General features: G+C 30.4%; 2 protein-coding genes across 2 annotated transcripts; one reads left to right on the forward strand and one right to left on the reverse strand.

Annotated features, from left to right (window-relative positions):
• Window positions 1-27,231, reverse strand: LOC130663547 (somatomedin-B and thrombospondin type-1 domain-containing protein-like). The gene is made up of 5 exons (XM_057462826.1): window positions 26,814-27,231; window positions 10,692-10,886; window positions 8,896-9,043; window positions 2,094-2,170; window positions 1-295 (listed from the first exon to the last, which is right to left on the reverse strand). Exons 1-5 carry the CDS (start codon window positions 27,067-27,069, stop codon window positions 84-86), a joined length of 888 nt encoding a protein of 295 aa, XP_057318809.1. The 5' UTR covers window positions 27,070-27,231; the 3' UTR covers window positions 1-83.
• LOC130663548 (uncharacterized) lies at window positions 11,958-12,681 on the forward strand. Its single transcript, XM_057462827.1, has 2 exons — window positions 11,958-12,136; window positions 12,243-12,681. The coding sequence occupies exons 1-2, from the start codon at window positions 12,070-12,072 to the stop codon at window positions 12,494-12,496; spliced, it is 321 nt and encodes a 106-aa protein (XP_057318810.1). The 5' UTR covers window positions 11,958-12,069; the 3' UTR covers window positions 12,497-12,681.
• Window positions 27,232-27,508: the final 277 nt, after the last annotated feature.

Raw genomic sequence — 27,508 nt, forward strand, 5'->3', positions numbered from 1 at the left:
TAATGTATTACTTTTTTATTATTACATTTATTAAATCAATATTATTTAATTAAAGTAATGCACAGTGTATAAAAAAAATAATTTTAAACAAATATAAAATGTGGTTTTGGTTGACAAACAGATGCATCACATTCAGATCCAGTTTTAACGGTACGCTGCCATTTTCCATAACAATAAGGCTCCGAAAACAAACTCCAGCGTGTTATCATTCCCTCAGTACCGCCGTCACCTCGACATCGATAGTCCAATGATGGTATGAAAGCTGTCGTTTCACATTTTACACAAACCGTTGAATCTGCGAAAATAAAAAAAAAAAATAATGAAAATTACATTCATTTAATTGGAGAGAAAAAATTTTTAGTTCATAAAATAAATCGATAGCATGGAAAAATAACATTTTTAATTAATTAAATTTATGATTGAAATTTTTTTCAATTTCACGGCGAAGGTGGGAAAAATGGTCACTGACATTTCAAAAGAAATCCCATAAAATTTATATTTGTGTATATTAGGGTGTTTCAAAAAAATCGACTTTTGTTATTTCTTCAAATGGCCGGCAAATTCTTCAGAGAATGCCAAAATAAGGACCTCGTCAAAGTAAGAGTTGTTAATTTGAAGATTTACAGGTCGTGAATCGTAATTTTCTCTTTCCCATTTAAATACCATGGGAAAAAAAATTTTTTTTTTTTATTTTTCTAGCTCGGCATTCGCACCTCATATAATTCAGTCCATAGCATATTTTTGTAGAGAATTTAACGCTCTACAAAAAAGATTTCTTATCATTTTTTGATAAGTCCATCCATTCGAAAGTTATTGGAACTAGAAGTCAAATTTATAATAAATTTCCAGATCTTTTTACTTTTCCAGCAAAACTATCAGACTTATCAAAAAATATTATAAGATCTTTTTTATAGACAATTTTATTCCCCACAAATTATTTTTAATAAAGTTTTTTGAAATTCCGCATCGTTTTCTAGTTATTTTCATTTTAATGCCAAGCTCGTAAAAATAATCGTCTTCTAATCTATTCTGAGAACTTAACATTAAAATGAAAATAACTAGAAAACAATGCGGAATTTCAAAAAACTTCATTAAGAATAATTTGAAGAAATAACAAAAGTCGATTTTTTTGAAACACCCTAATGTAGATGTCAGATCTGAAAATTACACTCGAATCGCGTTATAAGTCCGCCTACAGGGGTGTAGGGGAATATAATTTCTAGAATTCCTGTACCCCCACTTCTGCTCAGCAGTTGAACGTAACTCAAACTTCCCCTACTTTGCAAGCGTGTGAGTGTGTACATGATTATTTTCGAAGTCATAGAGGGGGAATGTTTTCCAAGAACTATAAATCGGCGGACTTATAACGCGACTGGACTGCAGATCTGGGAAAAAAGTAGGATTTATACCTGTGTATATCTGAATTATTTTTCCGGATGAATGGAGATTTAGTATAAATACTCCCAATAGTAAAATTAACATGTTTAATAGGTTGACAGTGAGAGTTTACGGTCAATTAAGCGGAATTAATGATAATATAATGTACAGTATGTATTATATACTGTATAGAATCGCGATAAATTACACATGTAGGCACAATAATTGGCATATAAGCACATACATATGTGCTGAATGAAAGCCCAAAATCCCATGTATCCTGTTCGTCAACTAAAGCGGAATTCAATGCAGTTTCCGGTAATTTCACTTACCGGATTTCTCTTTCCTAACCTCAAGGATTCAAATTACACTTGTTTCCGATTAGACTCAGGCACGAATACACCTGGTGCACATATTTTTCCCACCGAATGTAGATTACGCAAAATTAGACCCGTTTGAAAAAAAGTCGGACCGGAAAAAGTCTTGGAAAAAATATATAAGGAAATGTCTTGGAAGCTGAAGAAGGGAAACATAGAGACTCGAGAGCTTAACGGAAAACGATGACGAAGACGATATCAGCCGCGATTCGATAACGGCATTTTTCATTCCAACTTTTATTTCTTACGCTTCGATTCCTCGTTCTAGTCTCCTTCCAGGAACTAGTTTATTGCTACCTAGATTTATCATTTTTTTGTATTTATCCTTTACTCTCTTACCCTCTGACAGCTCTGATTGTCCTGATTTCTTTATGCACTTTGGTGATGCCTTTATGATGCTGAACGTCACGCAGTATCTGCAACACACGATTACACTCGTCATTATTTCATAATACATTCATTTATATTTTGTTGTACCAAATAATAAATCATAAATTAAAAGTCAGCCCGAGTCGAAATATTAGACGTAAGTTGAACGTTCTTAACGTTTTAAACGTAAATTGAACGTTTTTAACGTTTTGAAAGTAAATTGAAGGATTTTTTTGTATTTTGGTTCGTAAAAAATTGGTAATTTCATGAGTTATGATTTTAGTTTAATGATAACATTAATTAATTTATTTCAATACTTGTAATCACAATTTTCATACACAGAAAAAACAGATATCTTGAGTCAAGAAAATATTTTTGAAGACAAACGTTTTCGGGAACCAAGTCAAGATTTTCTTGAGCCAAGAGAATTCGTCTTGGTTGGAGATTTCTACTTTATCTGAGAAAATTTAGGTCTCCAAAAAAATTTTCTTGAATCAAAAATATTTACCTTCAGTCGAGAATTTTTTTTTTGTGTGTAACCTTGATATCATAATATATGAAAAGATACAATAGTGTTAAAGATAGAAGTATGAAACTAAAAAAATTTTTTTTTCAAAATACGAGTTTTTTTATTTAAGAGCCAGAAAAGCGGGAGACAAAATTTTAGAGAATTGGCGTGATTATAATCCAGAAGTACAAAATTGATGAAAAAAATTTTTTGGTATGCTTATGGTTTCTTATTGTAAGTCTAAATAGGTTTTAGTTACGTTTTCGATTTATGATACTCCAATCGACGTTTTGAATGGTTCCGTAACACAATATCCAACGACAAAATAACCGACGACAAAATAACCAAATGACAAAATAACCGCCCTTTTATCACGATTCTTGCACAGAAAAAAATAATTTCTTGGCGCAAGAAATTTTTTGTATTATAAATTGAAAACAAAAATTTTCTTAAGACAAGAAAAAATTTCTCGGTTCAAAAAATTTTTTCTTGCTCTAAAAAAATTTATTCTCGTTTCAAAAAATTTTAAGTGTTCTATTTATAATTCAAAAAATTTCTTGAGGCAAATAAAAATTTTTTTGGGACAAATAAAAATTTCTTGCACTAAGAAATCCTTTTTTTCTGTGTGTGTGTTTTGTCGTCGGTTATTTTGTTATTCGGTTATTTTGTCGCGGATATTTAGTCGTGACACCGTTTTGAATAAGTTTTGAATAAGTTGAAAGCTGTCAAATTGAGTTTTTAATGTCCGAAACGTTCAATTTACGTTCAAAACGTTAAAAACGTTCAATTTACGTCTAATATTTCGACTCGGGAGAATCTACGGCTTTAATCAGAGTTACAATTCGACGTCTGATATTTGAAAAATAAAATAACTTTTTTTTTAACACTGGAAAAAAATTTAACCCTGTTCGGGGTAACATGGACACAGCAGTTTTTTTTATACAGAGGACAGCAAGACGAATTGTATTTATTTTACAACAAAAGTTGATGTCGTACAATATTTCAGTATTGATTGATGCTGATGGAAGAGGTAGTAAATCAGGGGATTAATTTTTTTATTTATCTTGAGCTTGTCTTGCTAGTGTTTGTTAACAAGCAGCGGAGATAATGGATTTGTTCGATAATAAACAGTAGAGAACTTTTCAATCAGCGAAAGTATGGCTGTGGATATCCAGGATCTGCAACTGACAGATTCCAAGTGACGCTTTTACATTCTTCATCCGAATTTCTGAAAACTTTGTTCCGTATCCTGTATCTATAGATTTACCGCTGGGTTCTATCAGCCGGCATTAAGAATTAATCAGCTAAAAAATAAATTTAAACTTTACTTGCTTGGTATCAAAAATATTGCTCTGAAAATTTATAATTTTATAATAAACCGAGTTAATTAATTAAAAAAGTGAACCGACAGACTTGATGCTGAACTTTACGCGAGATTGAAAAATTATGAGAGGTAAAGTTACGTTTTTTTTATTATCACCTGGATAGTAAAGTTTTAGTGATTTTTCTCTTAACGTAACGATAAATTATAAGCAAGAAGACACTCAGCTGTACTACAACCTGGATATCTTTTTAAACTACAGTTTCCATCCCCCGAGGGATCGCACTCTTTCGCAACGAAGCTCATCGAGAATGCCAAGCATTCTTACACGTCTTTGAGTGTACGCCTAAGAAAAGAATATACAAAAAAAATAAAAAAAAATATTTTTTTCATGCAATATGAAATGTTTGACTTTTTAATTAATTCTTTAATTACTTTTATGTTCATAATAATTATTTTTGACTCCTTAATTAATAATACACAGAAAAAAAGAATTTCTTGGCGCAAGAAATATTTTGAATTATGAATTGAAGACAAAAATTTTTCTTGGCTCAAGAATTTTTTTCTCGCCTAAAAAATTTTTTTCTTGTTCCAAGAAAATTTTATCTTACCCCAAGAAAAGTTTTGTTTTCACTTTATAATACAAAAAATTTCTTGGGTCAAGTAAAAATTTTCTTAGAACAAGAAAAAATTTTTTGCGCCAAGAAATCCTTTTTTTCTGTGTAATTTAAATTATTTTCTGTTAAATTAAATTTAAATAAATTAAATTATTATTATTCTGATAAATGCAAATTTTACGTCAAGTAAAAAAAAGTTGAACATTATTTATAGTCAGTACATTTTGCAGTAAAAAAAAAATTAACATTGCATTAAAATATTTCTTTGAAATATATTTTACAAGGACTACAGTCCTGGTGAGTAGTGAGTATATAATTTTTTGATACATTATGAATGTACTGGCTCATGTATATAAAATATTTCCACTCGTTGCTTTTTAATATTCATGATGTGTACGAATACAAGTTGGGGCTACATCACGGCTAATATCGAAAGTATCAAGTTCTATCCATCTTGCCAATTTTTTTTTTTTTATCTAAGTATATATATATACTATATATGTGGGTGTTGTATAGATGATATGCAGAAAAGTTCATTTTACATGACGATGCAGCGGTGAATTTTATATTTAATCTTGAAAATTCAAAAGGCTCAAACTTATTGTACATATAGGACGTGAATTTTTTTGCTGGAAAATTGTAAGTATGCTTTATAAAGCCGTTTTTTTTATTTTTTGTGTTCCATTAGGTCCGGATACTTCAGCTTCAAAAGCCAAATGTAAATTGAATAACCGGACTGGTGTATCGCCAGCGCAATTGGAGAATGAATGCGGATAGGGACCTCGAGATTTATCTTATTGAAACATGCTCGAGTCCGAGCTGCTGAGTGTATTATGGAATTTACTATTTTCCGAGTTTCCGAGATCAGTTATCGATATTATACTCCAGTAGTTGGATTTTATTTATTTAATACAAGTTTTTTTAAAAAAAAACATTTCCCGCCATTTTTAATTTTTTAAATAATAAGTAAATTATGTAATCGGGATTGCACTGTAAGAAATTTCGGTGTAAAAATGGACCCGGAGAACGGCCGTGAAGTGTGAAATAACGGTGTAAAATTATCTCGGTGTAAATTTTCCATCCGTGTAATTTTAACACGGTGTAAAATCTACTTTTTTACACCATTCCGTGTTACTCGTAATTTTGATTAATGAGCAACAAACGATCATTGAATATTTTTAACTACTTAATCAATAACTACATGTTTAACAGAATTAATAATAATAATAATAATAATAATAATAATAGTTAATGATAATAACAATAGTAATAATAAAATTAATCGATGAGTATTTAGTGATTGATAATTAAATGGTCGCGCGCGTTTTGATCCCCAGACAAAATATCCCTGACAAAATATCCCCGACAAAATATCCAAAATATATAATAATAGTCAACAAAAAATATGCCAAGAAATACGCTTGCAATCGTATTTTGTCTTTTTTTCAAACGTTCTATGTGTGTTCACACTCGCATAAAATTAAATTTAATACAATTTTTATTCATAAACTTATTTTGTCATGAGTATAATTTGTCCGGGAATATTTTGTCCGGGGATATTTTGTCGGGGATATTTTGTCTGGGGATCAAAACGCGTGTCACCAATTAAATAATTATTAATTAACGTCAATTAGATGCCTAATGCTTAATGTTTAATGTTTAATATTTAATATCTAATATCTAATACCTAATATTTGATGACTGCAATTAATATATGTAGTTATTGATTATCAACTAATAATTAATTAAGTGATGAACTAATTAACTAATAAATAAACCTATTGTAATTTTGAAAAGAATGATGTGCGTATATGTATAAATAATGTAACTTTTAAATTGATGGTCCTTGAGAGCTACGGCTCTAGGATCAAATAAAAATTATTTATCTATCTACATTAATTTTATTTAGATATTTAATAGTATTTTGAACATTCAAATATTTTTATCATTAATTTTCTTAACGCAAAATTATCATGAATTATACATTTACACGTTTGTGGCGGTGTAAAAATTTCAAATTCACACCGCCTAAATTTAACATCGAATTTGGTGTAATTTTCCCGCTGAAATTTTTATACCGAGACATTTACACCACACCGGGTCCAAAAATTTTTTTACAGTGTAGAGGGGGGGGGGTTCTCACTCCCTAAAAAGGTGAGAAAAATATAAAACCCCATAAATGATAATACTAAACATTTTTCCATAAAATGAGTTATATTTTAAAAAAGTTAAACAACATAACAATAAAATTTTATTTATTTATTTTTATGGGTATCATAAAAATAAATATAAGAATAAAAGGAAACTTTAAAAATTGAACCGATAAAAAATAAATATAAAATCCAATATCGCTCTGTTTATACAAACTAAGAATCAACAATAAGAAACATGATAAAAAATCAAAGTACTCGGGATTGTTATTTATTTACTGTCTTTGATGGTAAGCTCTGAGCAAGTATCTTGTTCAATAGCGGAAGTAATCTTCGCGACTTGACAAGAGAAACGATTTACCAAGTAAGTGGGATAACAAAAACACTGTGCATGTGTAGTTTATATAAATATATATAGGTATACATATGTAAGTGAACTGAAGGAATGCACTCATTCTCCTAGACTTCACAGATCTGCAGTTCTTAGGATCGACAGTCATAGCAAACTCTCTCAGCGGAATGGAACTGTTGAACCCAAGATGATCTGTGTGCCAAACAATAGCAGTTCAAGGCTGGCTTTTCACAGTCTATGGAGTCCTTGTCGCAACTTCCTGGGTAACACATAATCTATGCATCCTTCGTCTATGTGCATTCCATTTACTGCTACTGCTTGCTCATGTACACGCGTTTAAATTCATAGGTCACACAACAGAACAGAACAAGTAAGTCGATAAGTAAACGTGTACATACGCTATTTGAATTCCCGTATTTGTCATCCCGCACGTGACAAATATATTTTACCATCCATTATTTATCATGTGTTTACACATATGACACACGTGTGCATCCTTATATAATTTTTATCAGTGCACTATTCAATTATCTCGAAACTGTCGGAAAAATTTATTAGTCACCTAAACCTTTTAGCAAAATTTTATTTTTTAAAAACATCTGGAGGATGGAAAAAAATTTAAGATGAATTATTTTGAAATTGATTGGCATCACAATTAACCGGGCAATTTATTTAAAAATATTTCACGACATTATTTAATATAAGATGACGTGGTAAGTCGACGGTTGCTTCCGTTCTATTCATCCTCCTTTTTCCGCACTCCATTATCTATTTTTTTTTTCCTTTCCTTAATAATTTACGTTATGATGCAAGACTTCCTGTGTCTCTTACATTTTATCTCCCATTTCTTTTTGTCAACAAAATAGTTCCTTTCATCTTGAGGTTCTTCATGCATTATTACTTTTTCACTTACATTGAAAACCCAGTAATTTTTTTTTCAAATAAATTCTCAAAATAATTTATCATAATTTAGGGTAAGGGGGGAAGCAAAATGGGCCCCTTAAGAAAAAAATTTTCAAATCCTCAGTTTTTTTTACTTGTATTACTTTTTTTTACTCCCTCGCCAAGTATTTGACGTTAACTTGTTCTGTCCATTAAAAATAAAAAATTAAAAAATGTGGGGCAAAATGGGCCCCCCTCAAAAAATTATTATAATGCGAGTTTTTCAGCTTATTTCACTTTTTTTTCCTTCTGCTGAGTTTTTGGTGTTAATTTGCTGTGTCTATGAAAATTAAAAAATCCTGAAAAGTTGGGGAAACGGGCCCCCAACAAAACTCAATGTTTGTTTGTCGCTTTTTTTGTGTTTTGAAACTTTTTGCTGTGTGTTTAGTATAAAAAAGAGTTGATAGTGAAAATTTGGACCTATAAATAACTTAATTTCATTACTTGATTGCTTATATTTTAATTATTTTCGATTATATAGAATAAATTGTTTTTGAAAAAAATTATAGTTAGTAATGCTGTTGAACTCGTGACCTAGTTTGTCCCTTATCATAATTCTTTAATCATATCTGTTAAAAAAATTTTAGGAACCCGTTTGGCTAAAAAATATTCGTAGGTTTTCAAAGTCTAGACAGCTCATTTTACCCCCTCCTCCCAACACTTTTCATCTTAAAAATTTTGAGGGGACCATTTTGCCTCAGTGGCCCATTTTGCCTCAATGTCCCATTTCGTCCCTTCCCCGCTCCAAACACTTTTCATGTTAAAAACTTTGGGGGGCCCATTTTGCCCCCTAATATTTCGAGGCATCCAAAATTTTAGGGGGCCCATTTTGCCCCCCCCCTTCCCCTATTTATTTTGAAAAATAACTGCATTGTTACTTACTCTTTAGAGACGTTATAAGGCGACCAATCGGTGTCTCCTAATGACGGAAATAATTGTTTTCTTAATCGCAAGTTAGCTCGAATGATGTCATTATTTGTGACCTGATGACGCGCTGCGCTTAATTCCGCTGGCAAAATATACGCAGTTTCTGTGTAAAAAAAAAAAAAAAAGTTTCAGTGGATTAATTAAATCACTAATTTTTGTTTATTAATTATTGACGACCAAGTGAAATGTAAATGAATGCCCTTAGGAGCATTTGGGTGAATATGGAGCCAAAGGGACCGGACTTTGATGTTAACGGCCGGAAACTTACTGGAGTGTAATCGCCAGTAAACGGTAACATATATGTATAATGATTATAATGATTAATTAAATGATTACAATAGATGAGTATGGGTTTAAAATTATCAATGGGCTTTCGATCAAAGACCAAAATGTCTGGTTGCATTGGCTTTACTACATCGAAACGGAATCCCAATTAGCAGAGAACGTTGCTGAGAAGCTCGCAGAGGCAGAGCTGTTCTAGCTCGAGTCTAGTCGGTCAAATCTGCCCAACCAAATTACGGAGAAGAGCAATTAGTGTTGTGGTTTGTGGCTGGAAATTATTTCCTTTTGACATGGGATTTAATGCATCCACGATGAACATGTCTAAGTCTTTATTCAATAAGTCATTATTAATTATTAATATTTCAGCTTTATTTCATATTATTATTTATCATTAAAAAGAATATATAGAACATCAACAATAATGTAGTAAGGAAATAATAATTACGAAGAATTCATTTAGCTTTTCATATTTTCATGATTTTTTTATTTTTAAATTAGTGCATTATATGTCAAGTGCGATTTCGCACAAGACGCGAGTTGTGACGATTAATGGCTGATCCGAAAGAGAGCTTGCCAACACGACGAATGTCTTGTTCGGAATTGTACTAGATATGTACATTAGTTTTTGTAGGAAATACTCGAAAATTTCGTCAATTTGTGACTTTGGCAGGTTACCGGCCGCGGATAATAAAAGGCGCTGAGAATATGATGAAAAATTCTGACACAAGATGACTCGATGTCGATATTTTTCGCACGCGAGCTATAGTGCATGCAACTAAAATAGTTATTTTCGATACGTATGCGGAACGGTAGGGATTCTGACGGCTTGAAGTGACGTCACGAGTTTGAGGCTATGGGCGCTTTCTTATCAATACCGGATAAAGTACGAGGTCTTTATGAGAATGTATCCATAACCTCAAACGCGTGCCTGCACTTAAAGTCTGTCAGGGTTCCTATCTTTGAGCATAAAGTATCGAACAAAATTTCTTGTCATATCGACGGTGGAAGTTGAATTTGAGAGAGAAACAGTCAAAAATGTTTCAAGTCGTGTAGGAACCCTAGCGGATCCGTATACACCGTGTAAACTTAGTGTAAACTCGATATATACCTAGTGTCAGTGTACATTAGGGGTTTATTTGGTGTATACTCGGTGCATATTGAGTATACACCAAATACACTTAAAGTTTACACTGAATTTACAGCGAGATATACGAATATATGCGCACGATATACACAGAGTTTACACCGAGTATATACTAAAAAAATTTTTGAAGTCGACTTCTGGATGTAGAGACAGATAGAGAGAGAGAAGTTACTTTTCGATACAAGTTCGAGGAAAGTTAACCAAACTATAGATTGCCAGAAATCGTATAGTTTGCGCCCTCTGCACGTTGCTTGAAAATTCAACTTTCGCAGTTGATATGACAAAAAATGTATTTTTCGCACTGCTGACGTCACAATATTTTTACCTCGTAATGCTATTTCTGGATCATGTTTATCACACTGTGTGCTGTAGCAATATCGTCTTTGGACTAATGGAGAGCATCCTTTACCCCCATTTTCAGCCGGCCGCTCTATTTTCCTTGATCTTTTCTGTATTCCACGGCCGCATTTGTTGTTGCAAGCTGACCAATGCCCCCACTCAGATGTTATGCAATCATGAACTGTAACACAAACGTCAAATTAACAAATTTCTATTGAACTGAGAGATTAAAATATATATATAACACTTGACAGAGAATTCATAATAACGTTAAATTTGCATGTTAATTCGAATAAAAAGCGCGGAAATGAATATCCTGTTGATTATAGAACTCGGAGGTAAAAAATGAAGTAACTGCTTTTATTTTTTCTCAATTTCAGAGGTGGAATAAATTTATTCCTTACCATCCAATTTGCAAGTTCGTTCATCACACTTGCATTACCATGGAAATTTAATTTTTAAGACGCTATCGGGTCATGAGTTACAGGAAATAAATAAGTTTTGCATGTATACAGATATATAGAAGTGGGTAAAAAAAATTTTTAGTGACAAGTATTTTCCAGAAGACCGTTGGGAAAAAGTAATCGGTGGGAAAATTTTTATCTTTTATTCTGGCGCGAGTTAAGGGTTCTTTGATTGCTTGTTTGATGTAAAAAGTAAAAAGTTAAAATAAAATATATAAAAAGAATTGGGAAACATTGGCTTTTCAGGCGATGTATGAAGGAGTAGAACGAACGAATTGTCAGACTGAAAAAAAGAACACGGAGAAAAATGTTGGTTCGAAACCTACCAATTTTTATTATGCTGTCGACCAAACTTGAAACAAGTAGGGAAGCATCCAAAAAATTACTATGCTCTTATGAAAAATTATTATGCCGCATCACAATTATTATAATGTATAGAAGTAATTGTTATTAAATCTTATCGATAAGTGTTTCGCGCGTAGTAAATATTACAATACAGCACAATAATTTTTTGGATGCTTCCCTTCCTGTTTCAAGTTTGGTGGACAGCATGATAAAAATTGGTAGGTTTCGAGCCAACATTTTTCTCCGTGAAGACACTAAGTGGATTGAATGGTGAGAAAAATAAAAAAAGTCCCGCAAAAATCAAAATTATTTTCTTACTCGAAATTTTTTTTTTCGACGAGTGGATTTAGTGTTGGAATTTTTCAAAATTTAAGTAAATGAAGTTTTCTATTTATTTTTTTAAATAATTTGTTTTTATTTTCATTTATTTTTCTTGATTTGCTTCTGTTTTAGTCAGTAAATATAAACAGATGTATTGACTCAGTCATTTTTTACACAAAAACCAAAGTCCGGATTTAATTTAACATTTAAATTTACTCAAGAATAAAAGCCAACATGTCAAGAAGATCCAACACAGGTCGACGTACACTAAATTTATATAACAAAAATAAACATATAAAAGGTATGAATATATTTTTAATAAAAAAACCTGAATCTTAACATAAAGTAAATATTTTTTTACCCCACACAAAGAACTCATCTTTTATTAAAAAATTTAATTTTACCAGGTCGCCGCTACACTCTTTCAGCAGACGCGCAGGCTGCATTGTCAAACCTCCTTGAGGACGTTATCGAGAATACTCTAGAGGATGCTAAAAAAATGGCCGAGACGGCTGGCAAGAGCAAAGTGTCTATCGAAGAGATTGAGAGGGCGTTGAAAAAATTGTGCAAAAGTTTCTGCTCGCAAAGCTCCGTCTCGAACGGTCAGTTCACCACCGGACACTTTTATCGGCCTCATCTCAAGAGACACTTGGGCTCCTAAACACAACTCGAAATACTTTTCATCAAAACAACGCTAAATTTTCCCTCCACTGTCAACAATTCGCTGTCAAATCAAATAAACAAAATTTTTTTTATTATGCACTTGTGTTTTTATCTCTTAATCTGAAAATATTTTACAGAGATAACGAGTGAATTAAAGGCAGTTACGATAACTACTGAATTTTTTTTCACTTCCTCTGCGCACGTACTATCGACAAAGGGACAATATATTTTTCCACTGAGAATAAATGCACTGTGTGCGGTAAGTTAAGACTTTCTTTCTTTTTATTTGACTTTTTTTTTTTTCCTTAACTCAGTTCTAGTCCCCGAACTCGTTATTTCAGACTATAATTCTTTTCCTTTTATTTTATTTTCAACTTTATTTCTTTCTTTCCTTCATTCATTCATTCACAAATGTCTTTTATCGTTATACTGAATAAAATGAAAAAGTATAATAATAAAAAAAAATAAACTATACGATGAAAGTATAAGCGGTGGAAGCAAAAGTTGATGGTGAATAATCTCTGTTTAATTATTGAGACTTAAGTAAAGAAAATTTTCTTGGGAAAAATATAATTATATATATTGAGATTAAGAAAAGACCGGAAGTTTGTAAATGTGTAATTAGCAATCAATAGTTCGCTCTCTTGAGCTTCATTATTTTTAATCGATACATAATTAAAAGCTTTGCCGTTAATTTTACCCCGTCGTATAATTTTTACTCAATCAGACTTAAATTTACAGAAGTTTATACTTTTTAACTAATTTTGCGCTACAATTACCGATGGAATTAAAATTGTGATTTTTATTTTGAAAGTTTGAAGGTACGTCTAGATAACGCAGAGATGAGAAGCTGTGACAAAGTTTAAATGATGCTATGCAAGGAATTATCGGAGGACATTAGAGGACACAAAGCCGCAAACAGAAAGAGAAATATTCTCTCACCCTCGGGGAATATGAACGTTAATTTTAATCGGCTGTCTTTAGAGATATCTGTAATAGAAGAATTAATTTTAGTATAAAAACTTTGCATCGAATTAAAAGATTGGTCTATTTTGCCCTTCCCATACAAAGTCGCAGATTTCGAAATTTTCCCATAGATCGGCCGATGCCTGGCTTACAATGATTGGCCAATCCTTGCACAGTAAAAAACGAATCGTCAAAATGTAAAAAAAACGTGTGTTAAAATTCTGAGTGTTGAATTTTTAACACTTTTGTGTGTCAATTTAACACACAGTATTTATCTTGTTTGAACTGTTGCAATTGATTGATTTTTTAACACACAAAAATGTTATTTTATTCGAAAGTAACACTTTTTATATGTTACTGTCAAATTAACACACAAAATATGTTAAAAATAATGTCGATCATCACAAAAGAATTCTTGGAAAATTTTTGTTTTTAACGTATACGTGTGTAACTTTTTTTAACACTCACAACATGTTAAAGTAACATATAAATAAGTGTTAAACGTTCGTTTCACACACAGTGTGTGTTGATTTTGACGAATCCTTTTTTACTGTGTGCGACTGCCGTGCTTGGCATACCGTTATCACCCGATATTAAGCCGATCTTCGGCCGATGCTTGAAAATTGGCAGCCATCCATGACCCAGTAATGGGCCGATTTTTTTTTGTACGGGTTTGTATTCAATTTTGAGTACTTAATTTTTTAAATAATAATTTACCACAGATTTTTCCAATTTTTGGAAATGAAAATTAAAATTTTGTTATCTTTTGTAAGGTATAATAATAATAATAATAATAATAATAATAATAATAATAATAATAATAATAATAATAATAATAATAATAATAATAATATTTAATGAACGGATGATAAAACTACCGCTGGAAAAAAATAAAATTAGTGGATGAAACAAAACTAAAGTTTGTCCTTAGAGATTCATTAAGTTGATGAATCAAAGTTCGGTTGGTTTTCGAATGCCAAGTTTTCAGTTAAAATCTCAAAGAATATTATTCAGGTTATTTATATATATATTCACTTTGAGAACAAACATCCTAAACAATTTTCGAGAGATATAAATAAGAGTAATCCTTAGAGTATGAAAATGCAAATGAAAAATTACAAAGTCAATATAAAATTTTTTTTTATTACTTAAATAAGATTACTCGAATTCTCATTGCCTCCATCTCTGCATAATTATAAAATCCTTAATCTTCATAACCATCTCAAGTAGATTATGCGATTCAATGTAAACTAAAAAAATTTGACAAGTTAAATCCGTTGAAATGCATTATTATTATTAGTGTTATATAAATATATAGTAATGAGAGTGAAATAATATAATTTCTCTATGAGCATGTTAATTATGGTCTCGAGGGAAGTAAAACGGGTATTATTTTATTATATACTCAGTCGTTTATTCAAGGATAAGGACAGGATGGTCTAGTTGTATAATATATATATAAATAAAGACAAGTATATAGAGAGCGAGGTATTGTTTGAAGAAGCCACAATGAAGATACTGCGTACTTTGCAATAGGATAAATCGAGTAAACAGCTTTTAAAATGTCTGCTGAGCAAATAAAAAATAACAAAAGCTTTTTTAAGTTAACAGATGTCTTCATTTTTTTTTTATATTCAAAGTTTTAAAATATTTTATGACAGTCGGCAAAATAACCACCCGAAATTTTTAGAAAAAAAATTTTTTAGGAATCCATATTACCCCGAAAATACAAAAATGCACGAATTCAAATTTTTTCAAAATAATTTGAACGTGGCCATTTTGCCCGGACTAAATAACAGATTTAATTTTATCTACAAGTTTTCAAAAAATTTTATTTTAGCAATTGGCAGAACAAAAAACTAAAAGTTGGGATTAGTTTTTTTCTTTGGATTGTAAACTTTAAATCTGGTACTTTGTACCGTAAATTTGGAGTCTTGATTTTAAATTTAAGTTCCGTGTCCGCTACACGTTGGCAAAGAAGCAGAAATTGGAGCGAGTGGAGACAGGATGGTAGGAAAGAATAAGAGGAGAACTAAAATAGAAAACGATAACAAGGGTGAAGAAGTAGAGTAGTCGGGAGTATGGAGTAGTCTCTAAGAGTCATGATAGCAAAGCGAAGCAACGAATGGAAGTAGATAGGAATAGGCTATAGGACTATGGGATTACCGAAGCGGATTCTCAAATATGCTAACAGTGGCATTAACCCAGAGCTTGGATGAGATTACCAAGTATAATGCTTCTTGCGTACTCTCCGCCCCCTCTTTATATTCTCTCATTGCGGAGCAACTTTACTTCTCATTTTTATTTATAACAACTCGCTAATCACAAATATATCACTAAAATAGTTACAACACAGCACTAATTATTTTGAGCCAAGAAAAAAAAGTCAAAAATTTTTATAGCTGTCCCTGCAGGTCGTGCCCGAAAATTCCCGCGGGAACCGTTCAAATCGGTCGATTCGATTAAAAGATATAAAAGGGTCACAAGGAATTGGACCTAAAAAAGAAATATCTTCCAGGAAAATGTCGAAGTTGGATTCGATAACTTGTTTTTTTTTAAATTATAAATTTTCTTTGGAAAAAATTCAAAATTAATAACTATTAATTTTCTAAATTGTTTTATCGAGTGAATATTCTGTTTCAATTTCTTTCGGTAAGTTTATGTACTCGCCTTTATCATTCTATCTGTGTCCATATATATGTATATATATATTTTATTAAAGTGGTATATTGATAGAAAACCTGAAGCGAGCGGATAGAGTGAGACAGACATAGATAGAACTCAGTAAAACTTTTCACCCGTGTATAATTCATAATAAATTCGGTGGGAAAACTTTAAACTTGAATTACAGAGGGAGTTAATCGATATCGCGTTAATAGAAAATCTTTATAACAAGTTAATAAACTATATGATTTATTATTTTTGAAAACTTTATTAATTACATTTATTTTTATAAACTTTCCTCTGGTAATTTTGTAATTCAGTCAAAGGGATTTTTATTTTTTTGACCAATACACTGTAAAAAAATGGACTCATTTTAACTCCGCCCGGTGTTAAAATGAAATTAGGTACACTGGTGTAAGAGGCGTAATTCGGCGGTGTTAAAATACCGGTGTTAAACCAGTGTAAAAGCAGGGTAACCGGTGTAAAAGCGGAGTAATATCGGTGTAAAATCGGAGTAATATCGGTGTAAAATCGGAGTAATATCGGTGTAAAATCGGAGTAATATCGGTGTAAAATTGGAGTAATATGGGTGTAAAATTGGAGTAATATCGGTGTATAATCGGAGTAATATCGGTGTAAAAGCGGAGTAACCGGTGTGAAAGCGGAGTAATACGGGTGTAAAAGCGGAGTAATATCGGTGTAAAAGCGGAGTAATATGGGTGTAAAATTGGAGTAATATCGGTGTAAAAGCGGGGTAACCGGTGTGAAAGCGGAGTAATATGGGTGTAAAATCGGAGTAATATCGGTGTAAAAGCGGAGTAATATGGGTGTAAAATTGGAGTAATATCGGTGTAAAATCGGAGTAATATCGGTGTAAAAGCGGGGTAAACTGCGTCTGCTTAGAGTATTAACTTTAAAGATTATTAAACACAAAAAATGTCAGTTCTGTATGAAAATTAATAAAGGGTATCATTTATTAACGAGTATAGTGATCGAGTAAGTAAAAATATTCACAAAGTAAAATATTTTAACACCCGTAAAGAATATCTACACCGACGGCGGCGTTATTTTCACACCGCTTTCGGTGTTGAAATTTAACACCGCCGATTTTAACACCTACACCGCTTGGACTTACCCCGGTGATTTTTTACAGTGTAGGGTCTCTGCTTATTTTACTAATGTGACTTGCAATATATAAGTGTGTTATATTTTTCTATTTTTATTTTTTAAAAATTAAATTTAAATATTTGAATTTCGAGTGAATTTTTTTTTTTTTTCATATGAATAATTTTTTAGGTCGGTAAAATAAGTAAACAGACGTATAGATAAATGAAGAATCCCGCGGAATCATTATAATTGAATGGGTTATATACGTCAACATTCCATAAACGAACGTACAAAACCATGCGCCCTTAATGACGATATTAATTGACGCGTTTTCCAACGGCTTCAACTCTGCAAAACTTGTCTTTACTCCTCTTCATATATATATATATATATTTATATAAATAAATACGAATGACGATCATACTGCGTACTAGATCGTGTGCGCTCGTAGAAGAGATGAAAGATGAGAAATGAGTTCCAGTTGCACAGAAAAAAAAAGTTAACGAGACTTGATATGTCTGGCAAAAAATTAATTACTCGAAATCTTGGAATTGATTACTTATGTGCTGGAAAATAAACATTGATGGAGCTGGGACAGGAGTCGGAGTTTGAATCGCAGTTGGAGACAGATCTATTGCAAGTAAATGGGAGATGTAATATAATAGGATATATTTGTAGGTAGAGAGAAGGTAATTGAGTTGAGTTATTGTTGATATTGAGAGGAGAGATGAGAGTATGTACCATGTGATATAAATGTGAAATACAATCAGTATATATACTTGTATGTTGTTAGTATACTCTGATGACTGAAATGTTATCCAATCCGCAGTGAAATGGCTATCGATTATTTGTAGACGAAACTATCTAACAAGTTTGTTTGTTTGTTTGTTTGTAAGTTTTAGGTCGAAATGAAAACTCATAAGTTTCTCCGCAGTCACTTTAATCAAACTTTTATATAAAAATTACTCAAACATTTTTTTTTTCATACAAAACAACTTCTTAACTTTACATCGTTACTTTTTGAATTTACTCATTATCAAAATATAAATAATTTTATTTTCAAACTTTTTAATACAAAAAATATAAATATTTGTTATGAATTTTTTTTTAATTTTGCCGCCAAAGTCGCGGATTGATAAGAAATTTTTCAAATTTTTTTGTAACTAAATTGTAATTAAGCCCGCAGTGATTTGGAAAATTCAAAAAAAATTTTACCGTTTTTACATTTTTTTTTAAATAATCAAACTTTTATATAAAAAATTACTCAAACATTTTTTTTTTTCATACAAAACAACTTCTTAACTTTACATCGTTACTTTTTGAATTTACTCATTATCGAAATATAGGGGAGGGTGGGGCAGAGCGGCCCCCATGGGGCAGAGCGGCCCCCCTGAAATTTTGACCAAAAATAAAATTTGTTTTTTTTTTGACTAATTACTATAAATCCAATATGTTTGCGCATTTTTACCCCTACGCATGACATTTGGGGCAAAATGGACAAGCCCAAAATTTTGAAAAAGTGATTTTTTCATATTTTTATCGTCAAATTAAAAAAAAATTATTATAATTCCACTTTCTAGCCCTACGTATAACACCTGGGGCAAAATGGACCAGCCGAAACTTCCGAAAAAATTATTTTTTCATATTTTTCGGCCGTTTCTTTATGTAAGAGACAAATTTGGTCACTAAAAATTTATAAAAATTAAATTTTTTTTTTTAGTTGATAAATTTTTGAAATAAAGTAAAATTATAGAATTGATTTTTTTTTTCATTAAATAACAATTAGTAATTAAGGTAATCGAGAGTGAACGATTTTTTACGCTTTAAAAAATTTTTTTCGAGTAATATAAAACCAAAAATAGTTGTCAAGAGTAAGAAATACATTCTTAATGATGAAAACAATTTAAAAAAAAAAAAACGAAAAAAAAAAATTTTTTATCACTTTTTGAAGGGGGGCCGCTCTGCCCCACAAAAAAAAAAAAAAATTTTTCAGAATTTTGGCAAAATGTCCATAAATTTGTTCGAAATAGGACAAAAGTAAAGTGATCATATGGTTGAAAGCCAAAAAAAATAATAATTGGCTTAGGGGGGCCGCTCTGCCCCACCCTCCCCTACATAATTTTATTTTCAAACTTTTTAATACGAAAAATAAAAATATTTGTTATGAATTTTTTTTAAATTTTGCCGCTAAAGTCGCGGATTGATAAGAAATTTTTCAAATGTTTTTGTAACTAAAATTGTAATTAAACCCGCAGTGATTTGGAAAATTCAAAAAAAATTTCACCGAACATTAAATGATAGTAATTAATTTTTTTTTTTTTTATTAATGATAATTGACAGTCGGTCAATTAAATGATTGAAAAAGTGGTTGATATGCAATTACACGAGGATATAGTTTTAAAAGTGGGTTATATGAGTAGAATAATTATCAATAAATATCTAATTGAGTCCATTTCACATAACATGCGAGACGCGATTATAACTCTCTATACAGTCTGTTGATGACGCTGATAATAATAATAACGTTGATGATACTTAATCCTATTGCGGTTAAATACTCCATGTAGTCAGTGTAACACCGTCATAACTCGGCCACTAATCGCATTTGCGAAACGATAAACATTATATATAATGCACCCTATTTATAAATTAACAACTAGTTTATTTCATATTTTCCACTCTCTAGTACTCCGCGACTAAAAAATTATTTTATTCCCACAACTTTTTAATTATAAATTCAAAGCTCAACAAAAATTATAAGGATTTGGATTATAAAATATATTATTTAAATATTATTATTTTAAATAATTGGGGTAATTAATTATTTTAATATTTTGTTGAGTTTCAAAGTAGAAATTTTTTGAAAATTTTAAGCTCATTAACGCTTTTTAAATTATAATTAATAATAATAATGATTATAATAAATATTAATTAAGGAAGTATCGATTTTAATTACAATCTAGTTCAAAGTGTCCGTCATACCCCAGAGACTCCATAATGTCCGGCCCTAATTTTTTTTTAGGCAAATAAATTTTTTTGGGCGGTAATTATTTAAAATTTAAAAAAGAAATTAATTGGCAATAATATATGTAAATATGAAGAGTGGATTAGTATCGGAAATGTATAATTATATTATTCTCGATAGCAGATTATTTGATAAAATTTGATTGGATAAGTATAATTGAACTTTTGATAATAATGATAATAATAATAATAAGTAAAAGTAATAATCGTTGTATTTAATGACAGAAACTGAGTGTGAATTTAAAATGAACGAATGATTGAGTTTGTCCTTATTGTAGAGAAAGAAATTATGCATGAGAAAAAAAAAGGTTTTTAATAAAAAAATAATAGTGAGCGAAGATAAAAATGTGAGCGGGCAGGTAAAAAAAATATTATTACTGTAATTTCTGAAGCGTATAATTGGCAAACCCACGAAAAATTAATTGAAAGAGTTAAATGTATGCTTTAATTAACTACTAATTTTGGTAAAATAAAATATTGTTTTAATAATTAATTGAATGTTAGGGGTGTAGAAATTGTGTTCGAATTGAATAATTCAAATTTTCGAATTACTTTTCAATTTTTGAATTATTTGTAATTTTTAAAATCACTCGATTTTTTAATTTTGAAAATTCTGATCAACTTTCAAAAATTCAATTTTTACTTAAAGCGGGGAACTTAATTTTCAAAGTAACCAAAAATAATTATTTCGTAGATTCGTCTTTCGTGAGTTCGATTTATACCTCTGACGAAATTTGAATTTTTGAGAAAAATATTAAAATTTTAAGTCATTCAAAAAAAAATTTTGGAATTATTTGTAAATTTTTGAATAATTCGAGACTTTACAAATAATCTGTAGCTTCGAAATTTGAAAATTTACGAATAATTCGAACTTTGAATCGAATTATTCGATACAAATAATTCGTCAGCTCAAACTATTTGCACATCCCCATTAAATATTTATTTTATACTCACAGCTAAACTTAAATTTGTCTCGATATTAGTAATTAATATTGACGTATTACTTAACTTTATTTTTATAAAAATATTAAGCGCAAAAACAATTATAAAAGTTATATGAGATAAAATAGTTACGTCAAATCACTTCACGGCGTAAGAGACAAGAGACATAAAAGTTTTATAAAGCAAAAAAAATAAAATAGAGGAGATATAGATAAAAATCGATGAGAAATATAAGAAATAAGTAGGAAGGACGAAATAGGATCATAAAGTGGCAATCGACATAGACAGTTGAATCGATTTTTTATATGTCGTGTTCTCTTGGTCTGAAAAAACGTGTGTGTGTGTGTGTGTGTTTGATGGTAGTTTGTGCAACAAAATAAAAAGCTACCAACTAAAATTCTACTTACAATATACACAGGATATAAACGCGATTTCACCTCTCAAGACAGACATTTCGATAATACTTTTTCTACATCATACTGTCGATAGTGCTATTACACGAGATTGTTCAATCGAACGTTTATTTTTTAAACTTCCACTAATACTATACTTAAAAGAATATTGTTAACTATCGGATAGACATTTCTGATAGTTTAGACTAATAGTTTTTTCGTTTCAGGAATTTTTATAATTCATTACAAGTTTTTTTCGCGAATAGCCGAGAAAAAAAACTCAACTATTCTGAAAATCTGTAATTAACGTCAGTTAAAAAAAGGCGACCAGAAATTCCGGGGCAAAATGAACCTAAAGAAGTGAAAATGAATTACAATTGGAAGTGAGGAAATTTAAGAGACAAAAGATCGAGTTTAAAAAATCGAGGGATTCGAGACGTTTTGTAATATTCATTTTTTTTTATTTTTTACAAAAATATAGCGAAGTACTTAAAGTACATCGTCAACACGAAAGTTAATGCGAAAGCACGACGGCATCTTAGGTGATTTTTATGCAACAATCGCGTGCTTCCTTTTAGCTTTCCCGTCAATTCTCTTCGCTCGACTTTTTTTTATTCTATCTATTTTTTGTTTCCCATTTAAACCCAAAAAAATCTCGTAAGAATACAAATTTTTTTAATCTTTTTCCTCACTCGTTGGCGTATTAAATTTGCGTCTTAATTTATTATTATACAGAAATCTATCATAAATATTGACATTAGATCTCAGGAAATTACGCCCTGGATCTGTACCAGATATTAAATTTATTTTTGCTTAAAATTTTTTCATTATTTTATAAAATGAACTGAAGCAAATAAAAGTAAAGTTTAAAAACTGGTAATTATTTTCGTGTGCATGTGAGTTTAATTAAAATAGATGAACAGGAGGTGAGAAAATAATTAATAGTCAGGTTTTGTTGATTGTTGTGGACAACAGGATACGATTGTTCAGCCACCAGCAAATTAATTAACTCGTTACTTGAATGTCACTCAAATGTTAACGTAAATTAAACGTTAAAAGCCAAAATACAAAGACGCAGACGATGGCCTGTCTATCTATACATACATACATGCATACATATTTATATTTCTATATATATACATATATAATGAGAGAAGCAGAGCAACGAACATGAGCTTGAAAATTTCTTACTCGGCCACGTGTAATGTCTTAAGCACCAAAATAAATTAATGTTTACGATATACATAAACTTTTCAAGGGCTTGCTGAGTATAATGAGCCCAAGTTAAATTACTGAGCTTTAAATAAGACTCTCATCGGGACAGAAAATAAATTACTTCATTTTAAAACTAAAAAAAAATTTTCTTCATTATTTTTATCAATTTTTTTTTTATTACAAATAAAAAAAAATAAATCGGATTAAAAAATATTATTTTGAAATACTGACGTAATGGGGTTTGCATTTGAATAAGCTTGTAATAGAGAAAAGGGCACGACCGGAAGCTGGAGTCTGAAAGATCAGTAACCTCACAGCAACTTTATTACGTCAAGTCATGCATAACCCAATTTTTTATTCATTATTCTCAAGCTGTTACACTTTCTATTTTATTATCATCATCATTATCATTATCTATTATTATCATTTTTATTATTATTATTATTATTATTATTATTTATGGTTATCATCTATTGCAGATGTTAAATTATTTACTCCAATTTATCGGGCGATAAATTTATACGATTAATATTTGCTTAGTCCATTTATATTTATTTTTATCTCGAGTTATTTATTTTTATGGAGGCATGCATTAAATTAGACTGATGCTGAGGCTGAGACCGAGGCAGATCTTTTGTTGAATGAGCAAGTTCATTAATAAAGGTCTCTGATGTACAACGTTCAGTTGGGAGCCAGAGAAGTAGAAGCTGATGATACAAAGCGAGGGCGGAATACAAAGAAACAAAATAAAGATAAAAAAAATAAGTATAATATTGAAAGGTAGATAAGAGGCGCGGCCGGGGATTTTGGGTAAAACTCCCTGTTGTTTTCTGATTAGCATAACCGGCCCTACTAGTTTTTTTTTTTAAATTACAAATATAGTCTCCGATCTTTGTCTTATAAAAAATATATAGATATATATTTGTATGAGTGGATAAGAAACACGAGCGAACAAAAAAAAATTTGTAATGTCATTTTATATAGATTTTTAATTAAAAATTTTTTTATAAATTTGAATTTGAATTTTTGAATGAAAAAAATTTTGGCGGTAATTTATATGAATTTTGTGATTTGTAATCACGGGCGGGAAAATTAATTTAATTTTGACGGATAGGAAAATTTAATTACTTCTTAATGTGATTTTTTTTTTGGATAAATAAAAAAAATGTGATGAGAATAATTTAAGTTTAAGTGAAGAAAAGTAAAGAGCTGGATAAAACAAAAGTAAAGAAAAAGTTTTAGCGGTGAAATATTTAAAATGGTTGTTTGAGAATAAAGTTAAATTTTAGAAATTCTTGTTGAACGAGTTAAAAATTCTTTCCACATTTGCGTGTGTGTTGAGAGATGAGAGCCTGTGTGCTGTGTGCCATTACATTGAGCGTGTGGGCAACGACGTCAAGTAAACTCACACACGCGAGACCGCGAGAACTCGGTGCGGGGGTGGGGCGGGCGGGGGTGAGTATGTAGATCCACGTATCACGTACGTCAGGAGAGCGATAGAATGGGCTTAAAAAGAGTTCGGAGAATAAAGAAAAGACACGTGAGTGGGTGTGAGGACAAAAAATGATAAAAAAAGTCGAATGATAAAAAATAAATGAAAAAAAAAAAATTTGCATTCCCGACAACGGCAGATGCTGATGTCGTGGGCTTTAGAGATGTGTACCTCTAGATCTTTACTCATAATGCGAGATCAGACAATGAAATTTAAAATGTATATATTTTATTTATATAAATATCACTATTTAATTTTACTCTAATTTATATAATTTTTTTTAATAAAAAACTCCTTTACTTTGTAAAAAAAAATTTTTAATATTTCTCTCAACTTTTAATTAAAAATTTATTGATTTAAATTTTTTCTTGAAAAATTTGTTACTTGGATTTTTAATTAAAAGACCTTTTAAAAAATATAAATTGCCAGTTTATAAATAAAATATACATTTGAAATTAATTTTTTTTAGTTAAAAGTATGCAATTAACTTTGACCTTTTACAGAGCGATTTTTTTTTTGAATAAATAAATAAATAAATAAATAAATAAATAAGATATCATTAGAGTAATGAAGGTATATAATAAAATATATATAAATGGAGGAAAATAAATGAAAAATAAAACTAGTAGAAAATATGGTGGTTATTTAAAAGCAAACGGTTCCCTTTGAATTTTCCATCTTTCACCACCACACGGAAAATATCCGCGTCTGTGTAACACAAGTTAACACACACTGAACACGTCTGCGTGTAACTAGTCCATCAGTCTTTCTTTTCCCGCTCATTTCATTTCTTCTGTTGAAGAAAAAACCCCTTGCCGACCCGACCCGAGACGAGACCAGACGAAGAAAGGATCGTTTCGATGCACTTTTTTATCCGCCACTTTGCTTTTTCTTTATTTATTTCTTTCTTAAAGAGACTTTTTTATTTTTTTATACTTGTGTTCTGAATCTGATTCCCCTTTATTCTTATTTTCGCGAGTTCATTTTTATTCTTCTATTTCTCAAGTTACAGCGGATGCTAAAACTACTGCTGCAGTAGCGGGAGTCTCCGGAGTACGAACCAGAACGAGATCCATTGTTTGTACTTGCGTTTGATCTGTCCTGTATCCTTTACTTTGTTGTACCAACTTCACTTTCGACGCGACTTTTATCTCCTGCACAACTCGACCCACTACTTTTTTATTTTTTGAATCGAAACTTTTTTTTAACATTTTTTTCCTTGTTTATTTTATGTTATAAATATATTTGTATAGACAAAAGTTATTTTTATTCAACTGCAGGTCATGTTAGTTAAATTATTTCCGGTATTTCCTCTAGAGAGTATTTAAAATTCTTACACACTTTGTATCTCATTAAAATACATCAGGGTCTAAATGAATAAAATATATATTATTATCATTATTTTTATTTTTAAATACACTCTTCCTTTAGTTGTTTTTTGTCAGAAAAATAAATTTAATACTTGCTCACAATTTTTGAACGATACGTCTTGTATGAAAAACTCAAAAATTTAATTTTTGATTATTATTAATTTAACTCAGGCTATAACTGGATAAATAATGAGTTTACGAAAATTTTTATTTAAAACAAAGTTGTAGGAAATTTAATTTCCTATAAATTTGTATTGATTATTTTTTTTCGTAGCATCGATATTTAAAAAGTTACAGCCGCTCAAAGTTGGAGTAGAATTTTGACTATCAGATAATTATTAATTACATTCAAATGGCTGTAACTCTGTAAATAATAGATTTATGTCAAATTTTGTCATAAACAATCTTATAGATAATTAAATTTCCTACAAATTTGTATTGATTATATTTTTTCATATCACCAATATTCAAAAAGTTATGACCGTTTACAAAAATCTCTAATTCAAATTTCAATTTTCCAAACTTTTCTATCTCAGTCACCTTAAAACCGCAATAACTTCCTAAAATATAAATTTTCGTAAATTTTCACAGAGTACAAATTTATAGACAATTAAATTTCCTTCAAAATTGTATTCTTAGTATTTTTTCATACCATCAATATTTACAGAGTTACAGCCAATACTCCGAATTTCCCGGGTCAAAAATAAAAACAAAATGAAATTCGGCAAAATATCATAAAGAAAATCTAAAAATATAATTCGATTTAAAGCGAAAAATGATTGACAGTTTATTTATACCCAGGTAAGCTTTAACATATATATCCATACATACATAAAGTAGTTTGTTTAATATTTCATTGTTAATTATACTAGTGGGTGAGTGTATGAATAACGTATGGAGTTGTTATGCCGTTGCTGATGCTAGTCAGCCAGAGAGAAACACTACTTGGTGAATATACAATCAACTATTATGATGCTAATGCTAAAGTTCGGGCTAACGACCGGATCAATGTTATATTATTTCTATTTACCCGACAACCAAATACACTTAATCCCTTGGAAATCTCTTGATCTACTTTTAGTAATTACCCGCGGAAATTCAAAAATTCAAAATTCAAAATCAATTTTTTTATAAAAAACTCACCATTACAAGCCTGCTTGAATCCCCCACAGCAATCGCCGTGTTTCAGACACGAGTAATGACAGTAACACGGTTTATCTGTGTAGTTATGAAAAATTGGGGCCATCGAGGGTCCAGTCACAGCACAATTGACACCATCGCTGGGACAACATCTATTTGATTTATGACAACTGCTAGCCGAGATTGGATTCACGATATTATTTAAAAATACAATAGCAATTACAAATACTAACTCGAGCAATCCGCTCATTCGATCCATTTTTCACCATCAATTTAATTACCGGTCACTTAAAAATTAAATTTTGTTTAAAAAAAGTAATACGGGGAGCGATTGTTGAACGACTTCTTGATGTAACGAAGTCGTTTGAGAGACTCAACGATACAACAAACTTAAACTGTGACTTCCCGGTGGAGACGATCGTGTGTGTTAAGAACCCAACGCATTTTAATAGATACCCCCCACTATGTCTTCATCTTTCTTGCTGTTTAATTCTATACATATTTTATGTGTGGATTATTTTTAGTCTTTTAATTATTTTGTTTTTTTTTACTGAAATTAAATTTTAAAATTTTTATTTTAAAAAAATATATGGGTATATAAATATATGTAAATTTTTTGAAATAAAAAAATGATTTGTTATATTTTATATTTAATTGATAATTATGTGGGATAAGAGCGAAATTGTCTCATTAGTTTT

Source organism: Microplitis mediator, chromosome 2 (genome assembly GCF_029852145.1).
Source record: "Microplitis mediator isolate UGA2020A chromosome 2, iyMicMedi2.1, whole genome shotgun sequence".
Taxonomy (NCBI): domain Eukaryota; kingdom Metazoa; phylum Arthropoda; class Insecta; order Hymenoptera; family Braconidae; genus Microplitis; species Microplitis mediator.

What these genes read in the sequence shown, in the direction of transcription:
- LOC130663548 (XM_057462827.1), top strand. Translation starts at nt 12,070, where the DNA reads ATGTCAAGAAGATCCAACACAGGTCGACGTACACTAAATTTATATAAC. An exon ending in CAAAAATAAACATATAAAAG is followed by an intron (nt 12,137 to 12,242) that starts GTATGAATATAT and finishes TAATTTTACCAG; the next exon opens with GTCGCCGCTACACTCTTTCA.
- LOC130663547 (XM_057462826.1), bottom strand. Translation starts at nt 27,069, where the DNA reads ATGGATCGAATGAGCGGATTGCTCGAGTTAGTATTTGTAATTGCTATT. An exon ending in ATTCAAGCAGGCTTGTAATG is followed by an intron (nt 10,887 to 26,813) that starts GTGAGTTTTTTA and finishes TTTGTGTTACAG; the next exon opens with TTCATGATTGCATAACATCT. An exon ending in TCCAGAAATAGCATTACGAG is followed by an intron (nt 9,044 to 10,691) that starts GTAAAAATATTG and finishes TTTTTTACACAG; the next exon opens with AAACTGCGTATATTTTGCCA.